We start from the raw sequence: 24871 nt of genomic DNA, 5'->3' as shown, positions 1-24871 counted from the left end.
TCTTCTGTTTTACTCATACCAAGCCTTTTCAATCAATGCAACTATGCATCTTCTGACCATAAACCATGACCACTACCTTATTAGCAGGATTGTGCAATTCTTACATATTACCAGCTTCTTCTTGTGCAAAATACCAGACTAGACACTTATATTTCATACAAAATGTGTGTGATTTTTATGAGATGGTAATAAAAAAGCCACACTAAAACCAGCAACATTTCCTCCCCTGCTGTGTACTGTGTTTCAGACTCCAAAATACTTTATCCCAGTCAAAAAGAACGTCAGTATTTCCAGGTGATTGAGTCTTCATTTCACAACTTGCCTACCTGGAAAAATACTATTCTAATAACTGAAATAAAAGCAATGCTTTGACAGCAATTTAAAAACCTCCTTTACGCAGGTTTACCCTGCTTCTCTGAAGGCAGAATCTATGACATATACCTTACCATACTCGTAGCTTTGATGTATACATTATCTTTCAAATGACAGTTTCCATCATGGGGAATTACGATCCCTGCTAATTTGCTATCAAGCGCCAGATGGGAAGTTTGATCTGTCATCACAAGCAGCAGTCGCTTTGCTTCTTTACGCCATCCAATATGGCTCTAAAAAGAAAACAAAATTAAGGATAAGAAAGCAGTAACTATTTCCTACAATAATAAATAACAAAGGGAAAACATCATGTGAAAGTCTGCTTTCAGATACTACGCTGCTTAGCAGCACTGAGTTTAAACCAGGCTATTTAAAGCATTTTGTGTAGAAATATATGTCATGTCCTACATCCGAAAACCACCTCTGCAAGTCAGAGATCCACTTACTTTGCTTTTTAAAGAAATATCTCTCAAAACATATACAAGTTATGCATTATATACTGGGCTTGGCTAACAGCTGCCACATCATGTGTGTCACTATTACATATAAATGCAAATGCATGGCATTTGTAAAATTCTCTGGTATCCAAAAAGCATTACAAGTAATATATATACATTCATTGGTATTGGTACTTGGTGTCCTTTTCTAGTTTTACTTTATATTCATATTCTCATAATTCTTTAATTTACTTTTCCTACACAGCTTTCCGGAAAGGACATTGGCATATGATCAACCAATCAATAAACTAAAGCTTTAGTGTCTCCATACACCTGAAAATTGAGAAATTCCTTATTATGCAGCAAAATACTACATCTATCCACCATCTTATGGGATTAAGAGCAAAGTGACAACTACAAGCGTGAATTTAATGTTTTCTAGGAATTCAGTGATGTGAAGGAGGTAGCAGGGCAAGCTTGTATCTAAACTGGGTTAGGTGCCAATCTGTATTTCCATAACGTTTATTTCCCTGCAGGGAATAAACGGCTGCTTTAAATTAAACTTTAGAGGCACACATGAATCACCTCATATTCTTTTTCATTATTCCCTCTCCCAATTTTTCCATCCTCTTCTTCAATAATTAAGATTCCTCTCCTTTTTCCTCCTTCCTTGCTCATCCTTCCTCCAACGCTGTCTCATCCCTACCGTTTCCCTTAGCAACGCCAAGTATCTTTCATCTTATGTGAGATGTGCACCTGCAATACATCCCATAATATTGCACCTGGCTTCTATTCCCTACCTTCCTTTCTTTGCTTTGCAGAGACGGATTTAGCTCCCTTCTCAGGCTCTTTCCCTGCTGGCTCTGAAAGGGGATTAACTGTCTCACAACAGTAGGGATAATAAGTACAGAGGGGTCTGGTGTCTTTTCCAGCTTACATATTGGGCATTAGCCTCCCTCAGACAACCCTAGACAGCATTCCCCTAAAGAAGGGGTATTTTAAGTTTTATTTATAAACTGGTTATATCTGAAATCATCCCAAATTCTCCTCCAGCACCACAAAAACTTCTTGCTCCTAAGGCTCCATCATTACTTTGCCATCTCAAGACACCTACCTACATACGGCACAGCAAACAAAATTTTAAAGTAGCTTCAGGTCCTAACCTTCTACCTCTTGCAACAGGGATGTATTGGTTAAAGCAAGATGGAGCAAGTTATAAAGTTCCATAGCAGACAAAATGAGTCCACATTAATATAAATTATAGCTCATGATGGTCGTTATGAATTGCACATTGTTCTCATTCATTTTGGTTCACAATTCAGTGAGCAGAAAAGCCTACCCATTCTCAAGAATGTTTCAATTCTATTGTTTTTGGAAGCATATATTATTCTAGAGCTCACATGTCATAAGTGTGGAATGTATCCAGTGAGAAACACTGAATTTTAAGGAATTTTTCCAGAGCTCCAGAATAAATTTTTATAACGGTTATGATCATAGGGGCTATGAAGAGTGGCTTTTATTTACCTGTTTTATGGCTCATCAAAATTTGAAAATAAAATTAGGCCAAAGTATCAATTTCTAGCATAGTTTGGATTACATTTTGTCCTTGACTCATTCTACTGCTCTACTGCTCCAATTGTAATTGATTGAAATTAATACATGTGCCTGTTCAAGCAAGAAGCAGTTGCTTTCATCATTCATCCTATCTTAGTTAGGCTCGTTAAAGCCAGAATTTGAAGATCACCATTAACCAAAATATTTCATTATGCTCTCCTTTTTCACTTTCAGTGGGAAACAGTAATGTGTAGCTAAAGGGGAAATAAAGGAAAAGGAGGAAAATATCTTACTATTATCCAGCCTAGAACTGACATTTTAAATTCAGGAACACTGAGCACTCTTATACCAAGATATATATATATATATATGTATCTATATCTGTGTCTGAACTACAATTTACACTTTTGTTAATAAGGTCCTTACCTGGCACACAGCTGCTTGGAGCATTGCATCAAAACCCCCTTCAGGTGTATCAATATTCCCAGAAATTTTTTGTTTATTCACTGCATTTCTAAATTCCGCTATATTGTCAGTCAGGGATAGCACGTGAATATAACCATGAGGAGGCATACAATCTAAATTATAATCACTGTACAAAAACAAAACAAAGCAAAAGTCTAACACATTCCATATTTTCCATTTGTAAACATTGCATCCCTATTAACCCATAATATCTTGCTACTAATTAAGTTGTATATATGCACAGTAAAATAAATACTTAAAGAAAGAAGATTAAGTCTACATGAGACTAAGTTCAGAGGGAATTAGGTCTAATTTACTATGAAAAATGGGGTTTTTTTGTATTTTATGGAAATGTATATAACTTAGTTAATATAGTAACAGTACATATGTTGTGATCCTGTCCAGAAAAAAAAGAAACACAACATGAGTGATGGTATGATCTCAGAGAGTATATGATCCCTTTTGGAACGTCTTCAGAGCAGTACAGATTTGCTTTTCATTATCCTTAGAAAGGGCTATCACACCGCAACACTAAGATCCTTTAATAGCTCAATACACAAGCTACTGGATAAAACTAAAATAAAATTTAAGTTCCTACATCCACTAGTAGTAAGTAAATGTACACAAAATGAATATTGAGATTAGTGACAGTTACCTTATTAAAGGAATGGGAATCTCCATTTTCAGTATTATCTTAGTTGTAAGTGATACTTTTTGAAATTGTGTATGAGGGAGAAAGTATGGAGTTTGACATAAATAAGCTAATGTCACAGCACTTATACAGGCCATTGCTCTGTGACTCATTTGCAGCAGTGGAATTGACAGCACAAGCTGAAGTGCTCATCTGATCCAGAGATGCTGAGCAGGCTTCAACTCAAATTCTGTTGCAGATAGTGTAGGCATCCAGACTATAACCTGCCCACCACCAACTCAGTTTACAGTCAATGAAGAGAAACTGGCACTGTAAGGATTAACACCTCTGCAGATGTCTACTGTTAGGCAAAATGAATCATATCCTAGAAGTGCTAATGGATCGCCACTCACTATATAGGCAGACTAGATGACTGCTTTATACATAGACATTTACATCAATCTAATGAATTCCACTACTAGTGCCCAATTCAAAAACTACTGAGATCAAAAAAGCTACTTATGGATTTCACAGAACTTTGGATCACATCTTCCCAGGAAAGATAATAATGAGCAAGAAGGTATGAACAGTTAATATTCACTTTTCCAAGTATTATAGTTTATACAGATTTGAATTTGTTGCAAATAATCTTGTTCTCCAGGGGGTTTTGGAAGTCATCCCTCACTTTATGTAAGTGTCGAACACAAGGTATAAAAGACATAGCATGAAAAAAGAAAAGCAAGCCAGAACAGCTCTCTTATTTAAAATGGGAGTTCATTCATATTACAACTGTGGAATTAGATCAGAGGATTGCTTTTGTTCATCAAATGAGCTGAAAGAAACTGCATCACATCGACAAAAGCAGAGTTTTAAGAAAAGAGTTAATGAATACAAAACCATACACCAGAAGAGAAGTCCTAGGTCAGAAAGTACAAAACTTTGTGATTAATCTAGGCAACATATATCCAAAGTAACCAAAACCACACTAGTTGGCTACAAAATGAAATGAAAAACATATTCAAATATACCAAAGCAGCATGTTGTTTGTCTTGTTTTGCTAAAGAAAATAAAGCACATTTTTTCTGATACAGAAACAGTTTTTCTGAAATCACTCACCAGATATTCAGAAGTAATCATTGTATAAAAATTTTCAGCATTTTTCTTAGGAAGTTTGCTGGAGGATGGAGGTATAATGAAACAAAGACAGATTCTGAAGAGCTTTAAAAATAAATATGCATAATGCATATTTGTGTAATTAAATAATTTATCAATGGTACAGTGAATGCACAGAGGCTACATACCTGCATTGGTTATGGATTCTACCTGGATGAATGCTAATATAGGGTGACACAGTTTTATCCACATAGGATCCAAATCCAAGTCGAAAATCAAGAGAAATATTCTCCATCTTTTTAGATAAAGCAGATCCAACGGAATTTAGTTTTTCTATATTGTTGTGCATAGAAGCTGAGACATCAACTAAATAATAAAGATCCACAGGGTATTTCTCCAGGGGACGAACTTTTAAGATAAAGTTTGCTTCACTTCCTGGTTCAAATGAAACAAATAAGTTTGTTTACTATTCTTGAATGGACACTCTTAAAAATACTTTATTTTTTGCAGCAACCTCAGCACAAAGTTGTTTTGTGTCAGCAAACAGAAAAATAAACAAACAAGAAAACCTCCCAAGAACAAACGAAACCTTGAAGCACCATTCAAAAATAAGCCACAAAGGGGCTCTTTGCAGAACATCTTGCCTTTTTTTTAATTTTATTTTTCTTGTAGGAGTACTGTGCAATTTATTGTAAAAATCTGTCATCTCCCTATTTTCTTTTAAATTCCTGGTTATGCAATCCCCTTGACATTATACCAAAAAGCAGTTATGGCTCACAAAGGACACAGATCTGCATACAAATTGTGGTCAGTCACTTCAAGGTTGACACTTCTAAACTTGTAAGTCTATCATGCAAATAATTTGTCATATGAGTCTGAAACTACATGTATACCACATAGACAGCACAGCCTGAAAAACGCACGTAAATGATGCTTCAAGTTTATACCAATCTACTTCCAAAGATTTGATGAGAAAACCCAGTAGGATCAAAGTATTTTTTAAAAGCAGAGGTTTTACTGTCAAAAAATACATCTTTTGGCAAATACAAACCAGAACTTTTATTTCAGGATGACAAATTGTCACTCCTGCAGAACCACATCACATTCTCATATGTAATAAAAACATTAATAAAAATATTAATGATTTGGAAGTCGCTAAAAATGGGCCCCACATTTTTCTTGCCTAATATTCTGTAATGCCATCAAAAAGAGTGAAGTGACTGGAGTATGGGCAGCATAGGTACCATAATGCATGACTTCAAATTATTCATTATTTTATGTCACCCAAAGTGTGAGGTCACAGAAAAAATGAGGAAGTAGGATCGTCGTGAGTCTAATACAGTATTATGCAATGAAAACACAGCAAAAAAGGGAGACATTATAGAAGAATTATGCAGGTTTTCAATAAAAGCTATCCAAACACATTCAGAAACAGATTCACTAAAAAATCACCTGAAATGTGACTTCTCTATTTGTGACATTTACTAGTGCATATGGCATCACTAGATACCATCATTAAAGTACATGTAACAAAGACCTGGCCCAGAAAAGTTAAACATGCAAAGTACTTTCTCCAATGGTCTTTGAAAATAATCCACCTGAAAATGTAAAGGTTTGTTTGTATCAGGTGTTGCATGAAGAAAAGAGAATTTTAGTGTGCTATAATTTGTTTCGTCTTTGCCAATGTAAATCAAATTACTTTTTGTAAATGACCCTTGCAGGTCTCTAGTTTGCATATAGTGAGATGCTGAGTGGAGCTTTTATTCTTTCCCATATAAATCCTGACAGTTTGCTATATGAAAAGTGACAAAAAAGCCAGTATCAAAACAAAACCATCTTTGTCTGCATGATTATACCATATCAAATTTCTGGTTTGAGGCACAACTATAGCTGTACATCTGTGTATTTCCCTGGGGTTTAAAGTAGGGCAAGATGTCTATATATGAAAAGTTATTTTTTGGGAGCCCTCAGAATTTCAGTCTCCTGCCCCCCAATGCAAGAACTTCTGCAAAACTTATGGAACCCCAAACTTAATTTAACTATTTACTAGTAAAAAGGTTCATTAAACCGAATTTGAGAAAGCTAAGGGGTTTGGTTTTGGGGTTTTTTTTCTATGAATCCAGCATGCCTTTGGAAATAAATGTGATTACAGGCACATCTAGAGCTAGCTCAGTTTCTGAGAGCATTTCTCAGTACAAAGCAGAGTAGAATTCTATATAGTAGAATTCTATGATTCTATCAGTCATATCTTTGGAAGGGGAGTGGGGAAAGGAGGGGATGTGCTGATGTAACTTTGTCAGTTTTATTAAGATGGAAAACCAGAGTTCCTTTGTGCTTTACACTCATGGAGATCCTTCCTGTTTCTCTTGTAATTGACAGAAAATTATCTTTTATACAATGAATATCGGCAAGATACTTTTCCTATTCAATTAATGATTTTCTACTGAAGACTGATCCATCTTAAACAACATATTTCTTTCTCCAGCTCTGGTTTGGAAAAGAAAGAAATTAGATTTGAAACATATGAAACACACTCTGCATCTCTTTATATCACCTTCCACTTCTGCTGTTGGCTACAGCTGTTTTAGAGACAGAGAACATACACTGATTTAACTCAAGTTCAGCTGAGGGCAAATAGAGATATACTAGAAAATCTCAGATCCATAAAGGGACTTGTAGATTCTATTAGGGCCAGGTGTCTCACATTTTAGAAATGAAATGTTGGGCAATGAATACCTAAGTCTCCTTTAGGAATCCAGTCCTTTCTTATATATTGGCTTTGGTGTCTTCGTAGTTGTCTAGCCAGTGCACTTAAAAGCAACCAAATAGTTAAGAAGGTTATCAAATGATTAATTTAGGAATTCTAATTCAATTTACTTTCAGTAAGGAATACAGTTATGCGTGTAAAGGATAAGAGGACTATTTGTGTAAGTGGCTAAAGAAAAAGAATCCAGAGAAACCACAATAGAAAACAGAAAAAACTACCTAAAATTCCTTTCCCCTTATTACTTGCATTATTCTGACTTTCATCTGTGTTTGACAGAAACGCTTCTTGCTGAAAACTGTACTTTGAATATGGCATCAACACCATCATAGTCTTACAACATAATGTTACAGCATCATTCTTCAAAATAATTAATCCCGCCACTGCTTCACAAAATATCCGTACTTAATAGTATCATATTTAGTTTAAATTGACTATAATATCAATCTATTAGAGACAACCCAACCTGGACGCAGTTGGACTGAAACTTTTCCTGGTGTCACTTGTGTATTTGTTTCATGGTCACTGGGTATTGTGACATGAACTGTGGGATTTTCTACAAAATCTGATTGGCAGCCTCTTTTCATTAAATTGAAAACAGTGTCACAGCGTCCCTTCTGTGTTGCGTCGGCCATGAAATCCTGTTTTATAAGAGACAAAAAGTACAAAACAATCTGAGCTGAAAAAAACAACTGTAGTATCTTCAAAGGAAAGAGAAAAACAAAATAATAGTCTTTGAAACAGTAAAATATGCTACTACAGTTGCATAAATTGTAGAATGAGTTCACGGAAGCCATATGTTTTTCATAACGGCAATGACAAAATATTTAAATTAGAAGTTAAACCTAATTGGCACGATGACTTTTTTCTACAAAGGACAAAACTTTTGTATGAGAAAGAGGATCTTGCACAATCAGAACAAGCTGACTTTGGAGAAAAAGGAAACTATGTACTGTCACTATGTCACTAAAAAAAAGTTCGGTGTTATGCTATAATTAAGAAAGTGTCATTCATATGACATCAAAACAGGTTAGTTTTCAGAGGAATCCACTGGTAATGTTACTCAGCCTAATATTTAAAAGTAGGAGCAGAAGTCAGCTTCATAATTTATCTAACCTGAATTTGACTATCACAAATGTTTAAGTTTTACCCCATACCCTACACCAAATCCAAAGACCAGCTGGACTATACCATTTCAATCCCCAGAAAGAGGAAGCTATGTTCTACAGGACTGGGCAGTTTAAGATGCCACCAGCATAAAAAAGCCCCTGTAACAACAGAAAAGTGATTAGGAGTAGGATGATCTCAGAAGCAGCACATCCTTTGTTGCAGTGAAAGGGCAAAGTTGCCAAAATCGTGCCAACATGATCCAATGCAAAATTCCTTCCTGACCACAAATCTGGTGATTAACATGATCCTGATCATGCAAGGAAAAAAAAAAAGACAAGATCCTTTGTACTCTTTCAAAGCACTGGTCCATCCCAGCTACAGCTGGAGACCAAACAATGGACAATCTCTGATATTTCAGAGGCAGATGAAGAAAATAAACAATCAAAAAGTGGATACAGCCAGCTGTGTATTAGAGAATAGAGACATCCAGACCCTGAAAAGTCCAGAGAAAGTCCCTGTAGAATGAGACTTGACGGTCATGTATCTTGTTCTCCAAGTTCCAACTCATTTTTGTAGTTTATCTCTGATATATTTTTTTCCATAACCATCTTTAATGTAGAAAACAGAGACTACATTTTTACATTACTGCTATTTAAATACTCTTTTTGATGTACATACATTTCAAAAAGGTAGATTTTTAAATGTATAAAGAACTTAGCTACTCATTGTTATCAGTAATGACTGATAGATATGTAGCATTTTCTGAAGTTCACTGTGTGGGAGTATAAAGTCAAAGTATCTCCAGCGTACCTTGGGGCTGATTTTCTCATTAAAAACATTGTTTAGATGAAGCAGGCGTGCTAAGCTGAAAACTGCCCCTGTAACTTCACTCTGGGAAATGTTTATCTGCACTAATATGGATTTTGCCATTCCACAACCATGGATGGTTTGTAGGAGAACTGGCCATCAAGCATGGTCGAAGTGGCTTTGACAAAGCCCTGGCTTCCATGAACAGTTCTCAGGATTGACACGAGAAGTGAAGGAAGAGAAGCAGGGCAGAAGTGAAACCTGGCCAAATCTGAGCATCTAATTCGGAGACCTTCTGCAGCTTCACAGCACTGGAAAGCTAATAAATGCTGTTCCACGGTAAATACAGATGTAGCAGGATAAAATTGTGCCCTTTGTAAGACAGAACAAGAAGCCACAATAATGGACCAGACCACATTGTAATCCATTGTGCCACCTACACACACCCTAAGGCTGCTCTGGGAAAACAAGCATTCCATACTTCTATTGCATTACTTCTCCTTATACTTGTTTGAGACTAAGTTAATCATTCCAAGACACAATATCTCAGAGAAACTCATACTCCTTATCTCTTCCAGGCACATCATAGGAATTTATCTACCTTCTCTGCTAATGAAAGCTACTACCAGTAATTTGTATGTGACCCTCAAGAGCATGGAAGTTTGTAATTGCCAGTGATAGCCTTGTTCCTCTGAAGTGCTTAAAATGGTCCAGCCTTACTCAAAGTCATGCAATCTACTGTATTTTTCTGTTGAAGAAAACCAGAATTTCCATATTCTCACAGTTCGCAAAACAATAACAATTTCAGAACAATTCTTACTACCTAAGATCTATCTTCTGTGATAAGTGTCAGAACCAGTAGTTTCAAGTGTCAAAATAAGAAAAGTATCACTTTTTCCATTTGTGATAGGGTCATAAGATACGGTGAAGTCAAAGTTAACTCCACTGTTAGTAAGGCTTTTGCTAAATGTAATAGGCATATATGTATAGACTTGCTCTGATACATAATGAGGACTTAATATAAATTACTGATAAGTAACTTTGCGTTTGAAGCCAAAAACTGTTGAACTCTCAAAGCTACTATAAGTCTGCCAAAGCTGTCTACAAAGCAGATGGAATGCATTAAAAAGTTCTCACTTTATTTAAAATTACTGCAATTTTCCAAATAAAAGATTGTATTTTCTCCTTTGGAAACAAAATATATTTCACACGATTTCTCAGGTTCTGTCTCCAGGGGTTATTAAAAGACTTTATTGCTATTTCTCACTATAATTTTCACAGTTTAAAAGTCTTTTATCTTTATAAAGATCAGAAGCAGCTAAAATACAAAGTCAAATGTAAATATGCAAAATGCCATACCTCTTGAGCACACCATCCACACTCTGGACCCAAAGCAAGACACTTTGTGCATGTTACTGCATTTGAAGTGGCACATCTGTTTTCCGCTGCAATGAAATACAAAACCAAACATTCATGATTTATGATGATACGTGGGAATTGTAAAATACCTAATTTTAAACCAAGATTTCCAAAATTACTTCACCAGATTAAGAGTGATGACAACGTATCCAAACAGAAGTAAAACAGAACAAAGGCAGCCTGGTGAGGGAATACTTGCAGCATTTTTTTGTATTGACAGTCTAGAACTGTATGTACAGATTGAAAAAACTCCATTCTCAAGGCCAAATTTTTAAGATCCTGATTTAAAATAATTTTGAAGTGAAAGTTTATCTTTGGCATGTACCTTGCTGATTTACTGCCTAACGGAAAAAAATTACCAGGTAGCTTATCTCTTCATAGACATTTTCCTTTTAAGTCATTTACACTTGAGTTATTCATTATTCACTCTGCATGGAACCTAAAATATTTTCTCACCTTCTATAAATATTCTCCCTCTGCATTTTCTGGAATGAATGGTTTCCCAGAAGAGGCAGGTTTTTCTTCAGAAGTGAATTCAAATGTCTCCAATACTATGTGTATCGCAGATTGAAGAAACATAATTTTGTACTAACAACTGCAAAAACTGTGCCTCCTAACAGGTCTGTCAGCAGAGGCCTTTATATCCTTTTCACATATTTGTTTTATAGGTCATTGTTTAAGTTACTAGTCTTTGCTGTGAAACTTTGGCAGTCGGAGTTGAGAAGAGATAGCCTTTTCAAGAGACTCGGTCAGCTCAACTTGAACGCCAGCATTAGCGTATCCCTTCAGCACATTCAGCACGAGCCTCTTGTAGACCAGTTGTGCCTCTACGTGAGACAGAATTCACCTGCCAGGAGCGATGAGGAAGGCACATGATACCACTCTTCAGTGCATAGCACAGTAGCAGTGCTGTTTAACAACACTGTTTAGTGGCATATTCAGCATGGCATATTTTATTATTTTAAAGTATATTGGAAACAAAATAAAAATGAATTACTGCATACTGGAAAGGCTACATCTTCTAATTGGTCCATCATGAGAATGTGTGTATCATTATACCAAAAATGTCTGAAGAAAGGTTTGGTTTTCATCCAAAGTTTTTGGCTACATGCACTGTCTCTCAGATTATTTCTGTCCAACCTGCAATAATGCAAACCATCTCTCTTTTTAGAGTAATGAGAGCAACTTCTCACAGTGAAAAGCTGCATTAGGAAAACACGTACTAAAATATATTTTTAATCTTCATTTAACTGATTTCAGCTATGGATTCAAAGATGAGATCCCATATCACACGAACAGCTAGTCCTCGACTGGTCACTCTGAATAACTGATGATCCAAGGAACTAATCACAGCTTGCAAGTTATTAGTAGCAACACCACATATACCATTATCAGTATTAAGATAGAAAAGCCTAGTACAGCACAATTGCAGCATTATACTGATAACATACAGGTTAGTGGCAATATCATTAATTTCAAAGGTCAGACCTGTATTTCTATTTCATACAAACTGCTGTTGACAATTTTCATCGTGCAGGCAATGTGAGAAAAGAAATGTATACAAAGGACTGATAAACTTTTACAGATATGATAGAAAAATAAACTGAAAAGCAGCTCAGAACAGAGGGAAAACTGATTAAGCAGTGGGAGAGGTGGGCAGGGATAAATAAAGCAGGAGTCACTAAAGATAGAGAAAATAAGACAAAATCCAGAAGGTTTTTGTTTGTTTCTTATAAAAATAAACACAGCAAGCTTGACTTGGATGTGAAATGAGAGCAAGATCACTCAGCACTGACACAATAAAACTTCTTTGCATGTATAAGAAGACGGCAACAGCACTTCATGTTCTGCAGTCTGAAAGAGCAGACCCAGAGACCATAGAAAAAGTTACCACAAAACGTAGCAGAGGAGAATGAAGGTGAGGATTCCAGGTAGGTGCCGACATACACAGGGCTGTGGAGCTTGCCACAGATCTTCTTCTAGACAGTATTGGTAAAATGCAAAGACACAGGATGAAAACTTTTGAAGGAGTAAAAATAAAAGGAATTTAATTGTTATTGGCACAGAAACACCACTCTCATCTTCAGCTGGATACCAAAGACAGCAGAGATGAAAGGCATTATGAGGAAAAGAGTGTAAAGTGATGGATTCAGTAAAAGTGTCAAAGGACAGGGAAAGAGAAGAATTGCTGATGTGCAGCATTAACAGTGGGTAAAGACCACGGGACAGAACATTGAAGAGGTGACTTGAACTTTGAAGTTACCAACCAAGTAACATCCACCATAAGAGACGAGCTGTTCTGGCAAGAATAAATAGCTGACAGAAAGAAATGAGAGACCTGTGTATCTAGCTATACAGATAAAGAATAAGTTAAATTAATTCCCGGTCATCATAATCAGTAAACCAAAGTAAACCAAATAATGAGTTTGGCCTAATTGATTTCCTGCAGTAATCTCTAAGAGTCCTTTTTAAAAATGTATAATTCTATCTGCACAACACACATTTCCCAAAATTAAATTCCACTGACCATGTAACAAAACATTCATGTCTTATTGTAACATGCACTTGCTAGAAAAAATAGTATGTGTCTATGACTGGAACAACTGTACCATATTTCCAGATGCACCAGAAAACTGACTAAAAAATAATTGTCCCAAATTTTCCTTCTGTATGGCTAGTTTAGGTACTGAACCTATTGAATCTTGATCCAGTTTATTAATACAGCCTATGTGGTAAAAAATGAGGTGGTAGATGGGCATGTAGGAGTGTGTCTTTCTAAACTGCTACAGCAGAAGAAAAGATCTTAAAATCCAGTTTGGGTTTTCGATGTGATCATGGCAGATGAAATGTTTTAACAAATGAGATATACAGTATTGCTGGATGCAAACCTGTTTGCTGATAACTCTCCAGTCTCAAGAGCCCCATTTTCACAACATGAAGTCACAGATTGGCAATTGACAACCTTGGTACCATTGGCTCAAAAAGCTGATTTTTTTTTGGACTAAAGAGAAACTTGAAAAAGGTTTATTAATGCCCAAGACATATTCTGGCTACATCACTACTGTAGTTCCCAAGTACATAGTCCCTGAGAGAAGTAACATTTATGGACATGCTTTCATCCACCAAATATTTATTATTTAGTTATAAGCCTACTCTAAAACCATAACTGATTTAGTATAAACTTCTCAGTTTCTTTTAAAAATCATATGCTAAAGCAAGAAACATTTTTTAAATTAGTTGGCTGAAAAAGAACTGAGATTTTTCCTGCCACTTCACCAAAAACAGAGTCCAGGCAAGACTGAGTTACTGTTCAGCCAAAGCTAAGGGCAAGTTTCTACTGGCTTCATTATAACTGATGTATGCCAAAAGGTATTTTCAACAAGGGCCAAATTTTGTGCTGGGAACTGCACAGGCATATGCATATAATAAAAAGTGAGTGCAGCAGGTTAAAATGGACTTTTCCAGCCTCCTCCACAAAATAAAACCCTGCTCCAACGACTGTAGCTATTTACAGTGATCACAGGTGTGGCAAGCCTAAACCCTCAGCAACAAGAGGGATCAAGGCAAGACAAATATAATATATGTTATAATCATATCCTGCCTCCCTATTATGAAAATAACTTTATCATGATCAGGGTATTTATCTCAGAGATGGAATAACAATAACGCACACTGGTGTTTGAGAGGGGATGTTAAACATGTTTTCAAACAGACGGCCAAGAATTTGGATTTATATCAACTGCACTGCTGGTACACGCTTGTGCTGGTTTTGGAGTGTGTACCATTTGCTTTCTTGAAAGAGAAAAAAAAATATAATCAGCAGTTTATACTCCCTGATCATGGTCCTCACACTGTTGAACACTAGTTAAGGCAAGAAGATCCAAGATTATCTAGCCTCTGCAGAGCTTTTTTCCTGAAATTCTACATCCACTCTTGTTCTAGAGCAGCATCAGCCACAAATAATGTGGCCTTTACTACACCTGTGTGCTGTAGCATCACTTAGGAGAAAAGCTGCAGCTTTTATGCAGTATGCTGTAGTTGTCTTCACTTTTCTGTCCCCAGGAGCTAAGCAACATGACTCCTGCAGAGGGGACAGGCAGTAACTATCCCAGCCAACACACAGCTTCCCAGTTCACTTCGGCAGAATGTGCAGATACAATGAAAAGCATTGTAAAAATGCTACAGAGGGGGGATTTTTTTTCCATTATTATGGTGTCTGACACTTACTTGCCCAGATTACAAGTTAAAAATGAATGCCTGTGCTTTAATCGCCAATCCTAAAACCTAATCCTGGCATTAGGGTTTTTTGCGTCCTTTTTCCAAACAAGCAATAATTCTTTCTACCCTTTGTGCACAATGTCATGCTTGAAAAACACACTTTGTCACCACCAGTTTTTCCAAGAGGGTTACAAGGTACACCTCAAAATCAGATTTAAGAGGTACTCACCCTTGTCCAGAAAAAGAGATTTCAATTTGAATACTGTACCTCTATTATGCTTTGTAATAAATTCCTAAGATTACTTAAGCAGAAATACCAGACAACTTTTCTTCCCTCTCCCTTTTTTCTATTACTTACTGGATTTGTTAATTGGTTTCACTTCTCTATTAATGGTTGTTCATTTTAGTTCCACTATTTAGACAGGGGCTAAGCTGCACACTGATTTGAAAATATTTATCAGCAAGGTAAGTAGCAGAAACCTAAACTCAATATGTAAGAGACACATGTGTTTGCTAAGAAAAAGATGTGTAAAAGAGAGGTGAAAAACATGACTGGCACTGTTAAATCCTGAGATTTAACAATTTAATCCTGGAAAAATACTTCTGTAAATATGAAAAGTGAGTAAAAAGCATCTTTCCATTAAAACAAGCAAACAAATGACAAAAACAAACCAAAAAACCACCCTAGACCACCTTTTTCTACTAGTCATTCAAAAAAAAAAAGCGTTAGTGTTCCTATAATGAAAAATGGCATATTTACTGGAAGAGATAAATCATAATGTGGTTACAGAGAAGATAAGAGATATAAATGAGACTTAAGTAAGAAGTATACATGCACATCTGAATAAATGCAGTGAAAAGCATCACTAGTGAAGAAGTCCTGATGACTGATACGGGCTCCCATTCCTAACTCTGCCAACAACCTCCCTGAGAGTTTTGGGGTTCCCCAATGAATCTGCATTACTATACGAACACAGTACCCTATGAAGACAAGAGGCATTATTGAGAGCTACACAAATGATTTTAAAAGCCATCAAAACGCAAAATAATGCAGCAGTCTGCCTCACTGTGTGAAAGTTTGTGCCTTTGCAAACTAAGCAGCAAAATAACCAAGATCTTCCTTTTTTTGCACATTGTGTAAGCTATGAGTGACGCCACTCGAGAGAACCAATGCTGGATATCAGCTAAACAAGGCAAAGGCAACGGGGGACGAGGAAAAGGAGGAGAACTCTGTCAATATGGCATTAGGAAAACCCTGGCAGAGAAGGACAGTTGAATTGTAGCTGATGCTGGAGGACAGCAAATATATCAGACATCTGCTGTGTAAGGGCACATGGAGATAGAGTTCCCAAGCAGTGTATGGACACTTCCATAATCAGGGAAAGATACAGATCTGAGGCCTCAAGGAGCTATTCCTGACACCTCTCAGAGCCTAGCCTCATCTCTCTGAAAAGTTCCATCACTTAATGAATATTGCACACCATTCAAGAGGAAAACTTGGAGAACGGAAGCCTAATACAAATGCATATAAAGTCAAGATTTTCATGTAAATGTATCAATTTAGAGGATTTAGAAAAAATTGTCAGAAAGGTGCATATAGCAGCATTTTGGAAAAGGTACTACCCAAAATAGCTTCTGGCATAGTAGTTAGGACTCACAAACACAACATTCAAACCTCAGCCTCAACCATGACCTTGACTGTGGGAGGCAGAGCTATTGGCTACTCCAGAGTGACTTTGTTCCCAAGCTGCAATACAGAATGAAAACAAGCAATGTAACCTTGAAATTTTTCACAACACACAATTTTTGTTCCTTGGCCAACTTTTGCTGCAGTCTCTCCTTTCTATGAAACTTCCTGCTTTTATGGGAGATGGTTAAATTTTGTTGATGCAATCCATGCCTGCAAACAATGAGTCAAAGACTATTTGGTTTCTGCAACCAACCTATTGTGTCTCTTCCAAATAAAAACATACTGGACAATTTACACTGATTATATCATTAGAAGATACTCATTTCCCACAGCCATTAGCTTTTATGATACAGGTTTGATGGTCCTATTTGCACAGCTTTGCACCAATCAAAATGTAAAGCATATGGAACCAGAGAGCTTAAATCTTTTTTTATTAAATCCCTTGATGTAAAGGGAACTTCAGGGTGCGCAAATGCTGTGTTAATTCCCTTGTTTCCTAGGAGGGAAAATGGGCATGGCAATCATTAGACTCTAGTCACTTCCAGCTGCTAGAATCTCCCTCGGAGCTGGCCAGCTTGGATACAGTCACGCTGCTCCAGCAAAGCCTGGAACAGCTACTGCCATATTTCATCGCTAATTGAATTCCTTGTGTACTAGTAAGCACTGCTAGCAAGTAGCACATTGACAACTTAGAATGGACAGTATACTCCTGTATAAACTATATACTATTCCTGTATATACTTTATCTAAATTTGAGGTCATGATGAATACAAAGGTAGACACAAATGCATATTTTTTGCCTGCAAAGACAAGTCCAAACTGTATCTCCCACCATCTTCTATAGCTTCACCTCTTCAAACCAGGCCCTCTATCTCCAACCACCTCCCTTATCTACCTTTCTATTACACATCTAGTCTTCTCCAAATTCTTGCTTTCTGTCCCATAAAAGCACTACCTCTTCCTGCCACTGTGCTTTCATTCAGAAACCCAGAAGTAATGTAGAGGATGGGCACCAGATCAGGGCAACAGCTCAAACTTACTTCTTCCCAGGGAACATCACCATAGACCACCCAATCCACAGGTTCTTAGTCCACAGCAATGCAAACAGCTCAATTCACTTTTATCTGCATATACTGTGATTTGGAACAAACCTACTCTGTATTTCAGACTGTAATTCTCAAGGCTGAAAACCTAATGGAACCAATTATTCAATTCTGAACACAAAATGGTAACAAATTGTGCAGCTACAGAAGTTTTTCCTGAAACAAACCAAAAGCCCCATCCCAAACCAAAAACTGTGTGCATGTGTATCTTAGGAAGACATGTCAGAGTTAAAACAAAACAATGAATATATAATACATAGTTTACATTCACAATAAGAAAACCTCAAGAATATTAAATAAAAGCTAAGACTGGTATGAGAGAGGATAACCACCGCTCTTCAAGGACTTGTGGTACGTAGTGCACGAGTTTGGGAGGAGCATTTATTCATCAGGGCTATTTGAAAACGTTATTGCCTTCTGGAATACAAAGTGTTTAGTATCTATTATTTCAGTAATTTTCTTTTCAATAGGATTTTCAATCTTCAAACATGATGATTGGTCCTGATAAAAATGGAATGCGGTAAAAACTTTCTGGGATTTTAATTTAAATTATTTGTTACTTTTATGCTCTTTGAATGCAGAAAGTTACAGGTCATGTTTTAATTAACTGTGTGATAACAGCACAAAAACCTCTTAAGATCCCATTTGATGATTAACAGCTGAATTACAAGTGCTTCGAAAGTGAGTTAAACTACAGTGCTTTTCTGAATATATAGATCAAAAATGGATGTACACAAAGATCTCCTAAGAGAATACTAAGAAATTAGCTTCTCAAATAGGAGATACAAGCATTGTTCACAAATACTAAAAAAAAAAAATACCAACCCCCAACCATACCAGTCTATGAACAGACACTGGCCAACCTCCATTTTAGGTTTATATGAGCCTGGTTGGTTTTAATAATTTGGGGGCAAAGATTACACAAAACACGACTGCAGCCTACAAAATACACAGTCTCGCATACTAACTATAACTACTGGTGCACACATACTGTTTGAATGCAAGCTCTTGCTTGTGCTTCTGCAAGTGAGTGTTCCCATATGTGTATGGTCTGCAGGTGCAGTTTAAATGCTCTGTAAGGGACAGCCTTCAAACACGCAAATTCTAGATTTTAAATGGGTAGTGGTTTATTTTTGACAGCAAAATGCAATCCAACAGTTTTGCTTAGAGTGGAAGAGCATGTTTGCTGATGTCATTAGTTTTATTTAGGTAATTTTGCATCATTTCTGCCAGAGTATAGGTTGTCTCAAGTTTTCTTATCTCCTGGGAGTCCTGTTTGTACAAGAAGATGTGATCTCGGTTCAGCTTTCCAGCAAGAATCTCCCATCTGAGAAAAGCAAGTTGTCCTCAGCACAGTACTAACTCCTGTTATCCTGCAGAGACGAAATGGAAACAAATCGTACTCTTAAGTACAGTAGAACAAGTGGAATTCACTTAGCCTAATTCCCTTGAACATCGAGAAAAGAACAGATTTTGGAAAGAGCAGTTACTAGTTTAATCAGACTTGGACTATTTTTGTGATGCCACCATACATCATGCAGCTGTATTCCTAACACAACTACAACAGCAAAATACCAAAAATACTTAAGTAATCAAGATTTGAACCCAACGAAATACTGTTGCTAACAACTTAACTCCCAAGTCAATGGGCAGAGAACGAGTCTGAAGTAAAATAAAAATCCAGCATCCAAGAACATTATTCCACCTGCGTGAAACTACAGATTTTTTTCTCCTCCAATAATTATACTTTAAATCTCTGTCTCAGTATCTTCTGGTAATTATAAATACTTCAGACTCATTACTGTCACCATGGGTAACAGCAGGTAGAAATCACCGCAGGCATATGACAGTGAAGTCATGGAAAGTCATAGAAACATATGAAGAAAAAAGTCAATTACTTTTGAATTTAGGCAAACATAGTCTCAGCTAGAAGTTGCCTTTTTGGCAGCTTTCTAACGCTGTAAATTCTGATCATCCTGAAACACTTATATTTTGCTCAAGGGGTTATTCTTGTTCTGCCACCAGAACAAGGGGGAATCCTGAATGGCTGGCAAGAAGCTTACTTTTCTTCTTGAAGAAAGGTTCCATTACAGTGGACAGTGAACTAATTCATTAGAGCCCCACTTCCTTCCCAAAAGCTAAACTAAATAGCCCAAGTCCATTTATGTAAACTGCCAAAAGAAAAAAGAAATTATCTTTTAATAAAGTTCAAGTGCTTAGAGAAGAATAACAGACCATATCCTACTTTGTCCATCATAAATTACGCCTATTTAAGCAGATCAGAATGATGTATCACATCTTTCCACTGGTTAGACAGAAGTCAGCAGTTATTAATGGACACATACAGGAGCTTTGAAGACAGATTTTGCTGGAAAGGAGGATGTAAGTAGAAACACCGAGGCCTTAAGAATTTGATTTAAAAAAAAAAAAGTTTATTAAAACAAAGGAAATTATATTCTTTTCCAGATTTTTTTTTCAGTACATTCAACTTGACAAACCAGATTTATACCAAGATGTCTGCACTACCAGTTACGGTAAAAACACAGGATAGTTGGTACATATGATCCTTCTAAATATAACATATGATTTTAGTGTCATCAATTTATTTCCAGAACACTGAGCAAACTTCAAAGTTCAAGACAGAAGGCCATTCTGCTTGTCCTTCTTACCCTGACTCACTAAAACCCACTGCCTAAGATATACCTATCTAGGGATAAAAAAGAATTTTGCTACATGTCATTTTTAAAATGTACGTTGGTGATACATAAACTAATTCATGTATGTACCGTAGATTTTATGTGTACAATAAGGCCAATGTTTCCTATGTTAGGCCTATTCTAAAGAAATGAGATCCCTGCTTTCTAACTAAGGACTTATGCCCCAAAATAATGATGATTAATCCAACTTTCTGAAAAAATTTATGTGTAACTTTGGCATAAATATGTTCCTTTGGCAATGTGCAGATCAGCAAACCTCCTCCTTGCTGCTCCTCAGAACTGCAACCTACAACCACGTTCCCTCTCAAACACCCAGGTTGGCTTTCCCTAAGATGGTCCTATACCCCTAGGGAGCAGATCACCCACGCAGGCTCAGGAAATTAAAAATGGACTTTTTTCTTCTTCTTGGATTGTTTTAAGCCTTGAGAAAAACAGTACTGTCTCAGTGCTGAGTATCCCATACAACACAGCTTCTTCCAGTGAGCCCCAAACGGAAACGGGCCAGCACAGAAGAGAAATCAGCAGACAAACACTGGTGAAAGTTACCAAAATGTATAATTTATTTCAGACTTTTTTGTGTGTGCAGGGACAGACCTGCACCACCTCTTTGCAGAAATAGTTCTTCCATGGGTGGTTTAAATGACTTTTTCTATTCCTTTGAGAAGTGACACAGTAATGATTTCTGAAACTTTCTAACTATAGGGAACACACATAAGAATCTGATGTGACAAGACTGGCAAAGCACCAAAGACCCCATCAAGGGAGCATTAATGAATTATGTTTGGCATCAGAAGTCATGCTATTGAGGTAAATGAATTAATAGTTGTCCCTGTTACGATCACAGATCCTCTACTTTCCCCAAGCCCCTAACTGGTCTTTCCAAATGACACCTGTCAATCATGGCTATGTAACAGAATTGTTGTGTGGTGGTTCTCCAACTCTTAAATTAGGGATAAAGATTTTCACGCCACCTCTGTGTGCACATCGCAAGTAAACTCTGCTTACTTGAGCTTCATACAGGAATGGCTACCTAGATATTTTTGAGAGCACTAAACACCTTATTTTTCAAATTTTAATATATGTAAAAACTGGGTTTGAGACACTGCAGAGTTTTGAACCAATGTCCTCTGTTAACCTTGACCAATCAGTCTTTCCTCCATATTTAAGCCCTACATATTCCATGTGCTTATACAGCAGATAAAAACAAAAGAGTTTCAACAGTTTAGTTTCTGCACAAGGTGAGTGAACTCTCTCTACTGAAGCGAGCACTTACACAACTGATTAACATAATGCATACACATGCTCTTGCTGTAGAATCCAGCTTTTACTCAGTTCACTGGTTTACATCTTTGGGAGTTTGTCAGGTTTTACGGTTCAAATATAAGTTTGGGATCTGTATAAATCACTATGGAACTAGCTCCATTCTTAAGTCAGGTATTTGTTTTAGTTGGCTTAGTGAACTGCAAATTTCCTTTGGTGAAACTTACTGAACAAGGGACCCTTTGTAGAAGGCAGTAACACTAACCTTTTTATCCAAGCTTGCAGAACCTTTAATTTGGGACTTGAAACTTTATAGTGTTGTGACATTTCTTTTTGTGTTCCTTGTAACTCCAAAGCTGTAGTTTTACCTTAGCTTTACTTATCCCCAAGCAGTAACTCACATCTCAAACTGCAGTTTGCAGAACAAATACCTTCGGTAGCATCAAACTGTCTACTTTTCAATTAGAAGAGCCACAAAGGCTCCAACAAGAATGAATAAACTGGAGTCCCATGTACAGTCTCTTCTAGAACTGGAGATTCAATGCAACAGACACACAGGTTCTGCCAATTCTGCACATACATAAAATGAACTCACTGATGGCACAGGAACAGCATGATGCTCCTCTCCATGCCCAGCCCTGTCAAGGCAAAAGCAAAGAGGAGTGGCTGCTTCAACACAGCTGTGCTGCCAAATAGCTGTACATGGAGCTGCTGCCCAGAGCCTCTCCCACAGCAGCCTGCAGAAGTTCAAAGAATCCAGGAGGTGCTGTACAGGATGCTAGAGCTATCACAACCAAAAATAAAAAGCATACAACAACAATAATAATGAAAAAAATAATGTGTTCATTCATAGAAAAACAAAACAGAATACTCTTTTTGCTTCAACTGTAGCTCTAGCCTGTAAAGTGATTATGTATGAAGGAAAGAATTCAGTGTGACTTTCAGCTTTCATGAATTAGCAGAGGTTTCAAATGAAGAGGAAAAAACAAGGTCTATCTGAGTTATAGTCTGCCCAATCTGGGACCTATTGTCACAATAAACACATAACCCATGACGTTATCACCCATGTATATTTTCACTATCAAGCACAATAAAGAGAGTAACCATCCTTTGGAGAAAAAGCCCATGCACAACCTTCCCCTATGGCATTCTGTTCTGATGCATTATTTGCACTAGTGTGTACCCAGGAGATACACTCATGAGCAAGCACAACACTGCACTCAGACGCGGAACTATCCTCTCGTAAAGTTTCAATTAGCCTTTCAACTCAATTACACTGCATAAAAACCAATGTGGGATACTAAATACAAGATGTCATGTTTCATAAGAAATTTAATAATATTACATTTTATTTTTCCTATTGACATTTAGTTTGGTTTTGAATTCAAAATATGAAGCCAAAAAAGCAAAATAAATTATCCTACAAAAGTTAACAAATTATTCCATTGTTTTTAATAGCAGTGGGTGAATCCCACTGAATTAGGCATGAATTTGTCACATATGCAATAAAGAACTTAAGACTAATACATTGTTCCCATCATGAATCTTATTTTTAGAGGTTACATGTTAACATTTTAAATTAAGTCCAGGCTTAAACTTGGGATATGCAATCATTCCACAAGGGGGAAAAAAAAAAAAAAGTGATTGACAACTTGATCTGCTTTTCTGACTACTAGTTGAATAAGATCCTTTACAAAACACTTGACTAACGTGATAGCTCTGTCTGATCAACTGCTGTACAATCTAAGGTACATTTACACAGAGTTCTCTCAGCTTGCATGCATCACCTGATGCCGGGGGGTTTCGGAAGCCCTTCCACAATTTGAGAGTTTACCCACATTTACCAGAGCCTTGGCCACCACCAGTACTGTGTCAGAATACACCCCGCCCCAAGGTAAAATCTTCCCGTAACTCTACCCATTTTAAACTCTGCCATTTAATGCCATATAAAGGATGTAAAAATGAGTGTATTCATCCTTAAGAACTGTCCATCCTCAGCTTGTGATCCCCCGAGGGGTCTATGAGCCGTTCCTCGGAGGCTTGCAGGGAGTGACCGGGCACTTGAGGACCCGCAGCACCCTGAAACGCGCACTCCCCGTGGGCTCCCCATACTCCCGGGGAGCTGCCACAGCTCCGTCAAAGCTGGACGCCCCCGGGAGAGACAATTAGAACACGAGCTCGCACTAGCGGTACTCAAGCAGTGCGAAGTTTGGGCAAGGGCCAGCTGCTCTCCCCTCAGGTACCCGCCGGCCGCCAGCTCCGCCGAGCCGGCCGGGCCGGCGTGTGCCCGCGGCGCCGGGTGGCCCGGCTGTCAGAGCTGTGCCCCAGAGTAGCCGCCGAGCCTGGTCATGCCCTCCGCCCACGCACAGCCCCCGTGCGAAAACCAAACCCAACCACCACAGCCCCAAACAGCCCAGGGCACGGCGAGTAGCCCGCGGGGCTCGGCAACTTACGGCGCTGGCAGAGTCCCGGCACGGCCGCCAGCAGCCGGGCCGCCCCCAGGAGGGGTCCGGGGCCGCGCTGGCACTTGGGCACGGAGATGATCCCCGCGGTGAGGCACGCCAGCAGCGGCACCCACATCATGCGCCGCGGCCGGCACCGCTCCCTCGCCCTCTCCTCGGGGCCGCGTCTCGGCGCCGCGGCGCGCTCAGTCCCGGCCCCCGCGGGGGCGGCGGCGGGGCCGGGGGAGGGGCGGCGGCGGGCCCGGCACAGGTAGGGCGGCCGGCGGCGGCGGGGCGGGCGCGGGCCGCCGCATCTCAGGGGCAGCGCCCGCTGCGCCTCCGTGCCCCGCGAGAGGCGGCCCCCCGGCGGCAGCCGTGGCGGCCGGGCCCCTGCCGAGCGCTGAGAGCTGCTCCCTCCATCCGCCTCCAGCCCGGCGCGCAAGGGGCGCCCCGCCGCCCGGCCGAGGGGAGGCACTTGGCACGGCGCGGGGAGCGGCGGCGGTTCCGCACCTCCCTCAGGGGAACAACCGCCCGGCGGCGGTCCCCGCCTTCCCCGGCTGCCGTCCCCCGCCCGCCCCCGTCGCGCTCCGCCGCCGGGGCGCCGCGCCGCCAGGTGGGCGCTGCCCGCCGCCGGCCCGAGCTGCCGTTGGGGCCGCTTCTCCGCGCCGCGGGGCTGGGGTGGAGGGGGCACGGGAGCGCGGCCCGCGCCGCCGCCCAGGCCGCCCGCGGAGCCGTCGGGCCCCGCCGCGGTCGGTGCGCGCCGGGCCCGC

The 24871-nt window shown here is 38.9% G+C and overlaps 1 protein-coding gene across 2 annotated transcripts in view; it reads right to left on the bottom strand.

Moving 5' to 3' along the window:
- ITGB8 (integrin subunit beta 8) overlaps positions 1-24310 on the bottom strand; it is a 44470-nt gene extending 20160 nt beyond the window's left edge. Inside the window, exons 1-6 of one of the 2 annotated variants that reach the window (XM_065629078.1) lie at positions 24114-24310; positions 10613-10698; positions 7803-7977; positions 4761-5007; positions 2790-2955; positions 447-605 (exon numbers count right to left, since the gene is read on the bottom strand). In XM_065629078.1, coding sequence (XP_065485150.1) covers positions 447-605; positions 2790-2955; positions 4761-5007; positions 7803-7977; positions 10613-10698; positions 24114-24243 — 963 coding nt within the window. In that variant the 5' untranslated portion in view covers positions 24244-24310. Of the gene's footprint in view, positions 1-446; positions 606-2789; positions 2956-4760; positions 5008-7308; positions 7368-7802; positions 7978-10612; positions 10699-24113 lie in introns of those variants that run through there. The other variant, XM_065629079.1, reaches the window with a different exon arrangement.
- Between the last annotated feature and the right edge of the window lie 561 nt (positions 24311-24871).

This window comes from Caloenas nicobarica, chromosome 2 (assembly GCF_036013445.1).
Source record: "Caloenas nicobarica isolate bCalNic1 chromosome 2, bCalNic1.hap1, whole genome shotgun sequence".
Lineage (NCBI taxonomy): Eukaryota > Metazoa > Chordata > Aves > Columbiformes > Columbidae > Caloenas > Caloenas nicobarica.
Note: the sequence above shows the minus strand (reverse complement) of the source record. Positions and strands in the feature narration are given on the sequence as shown.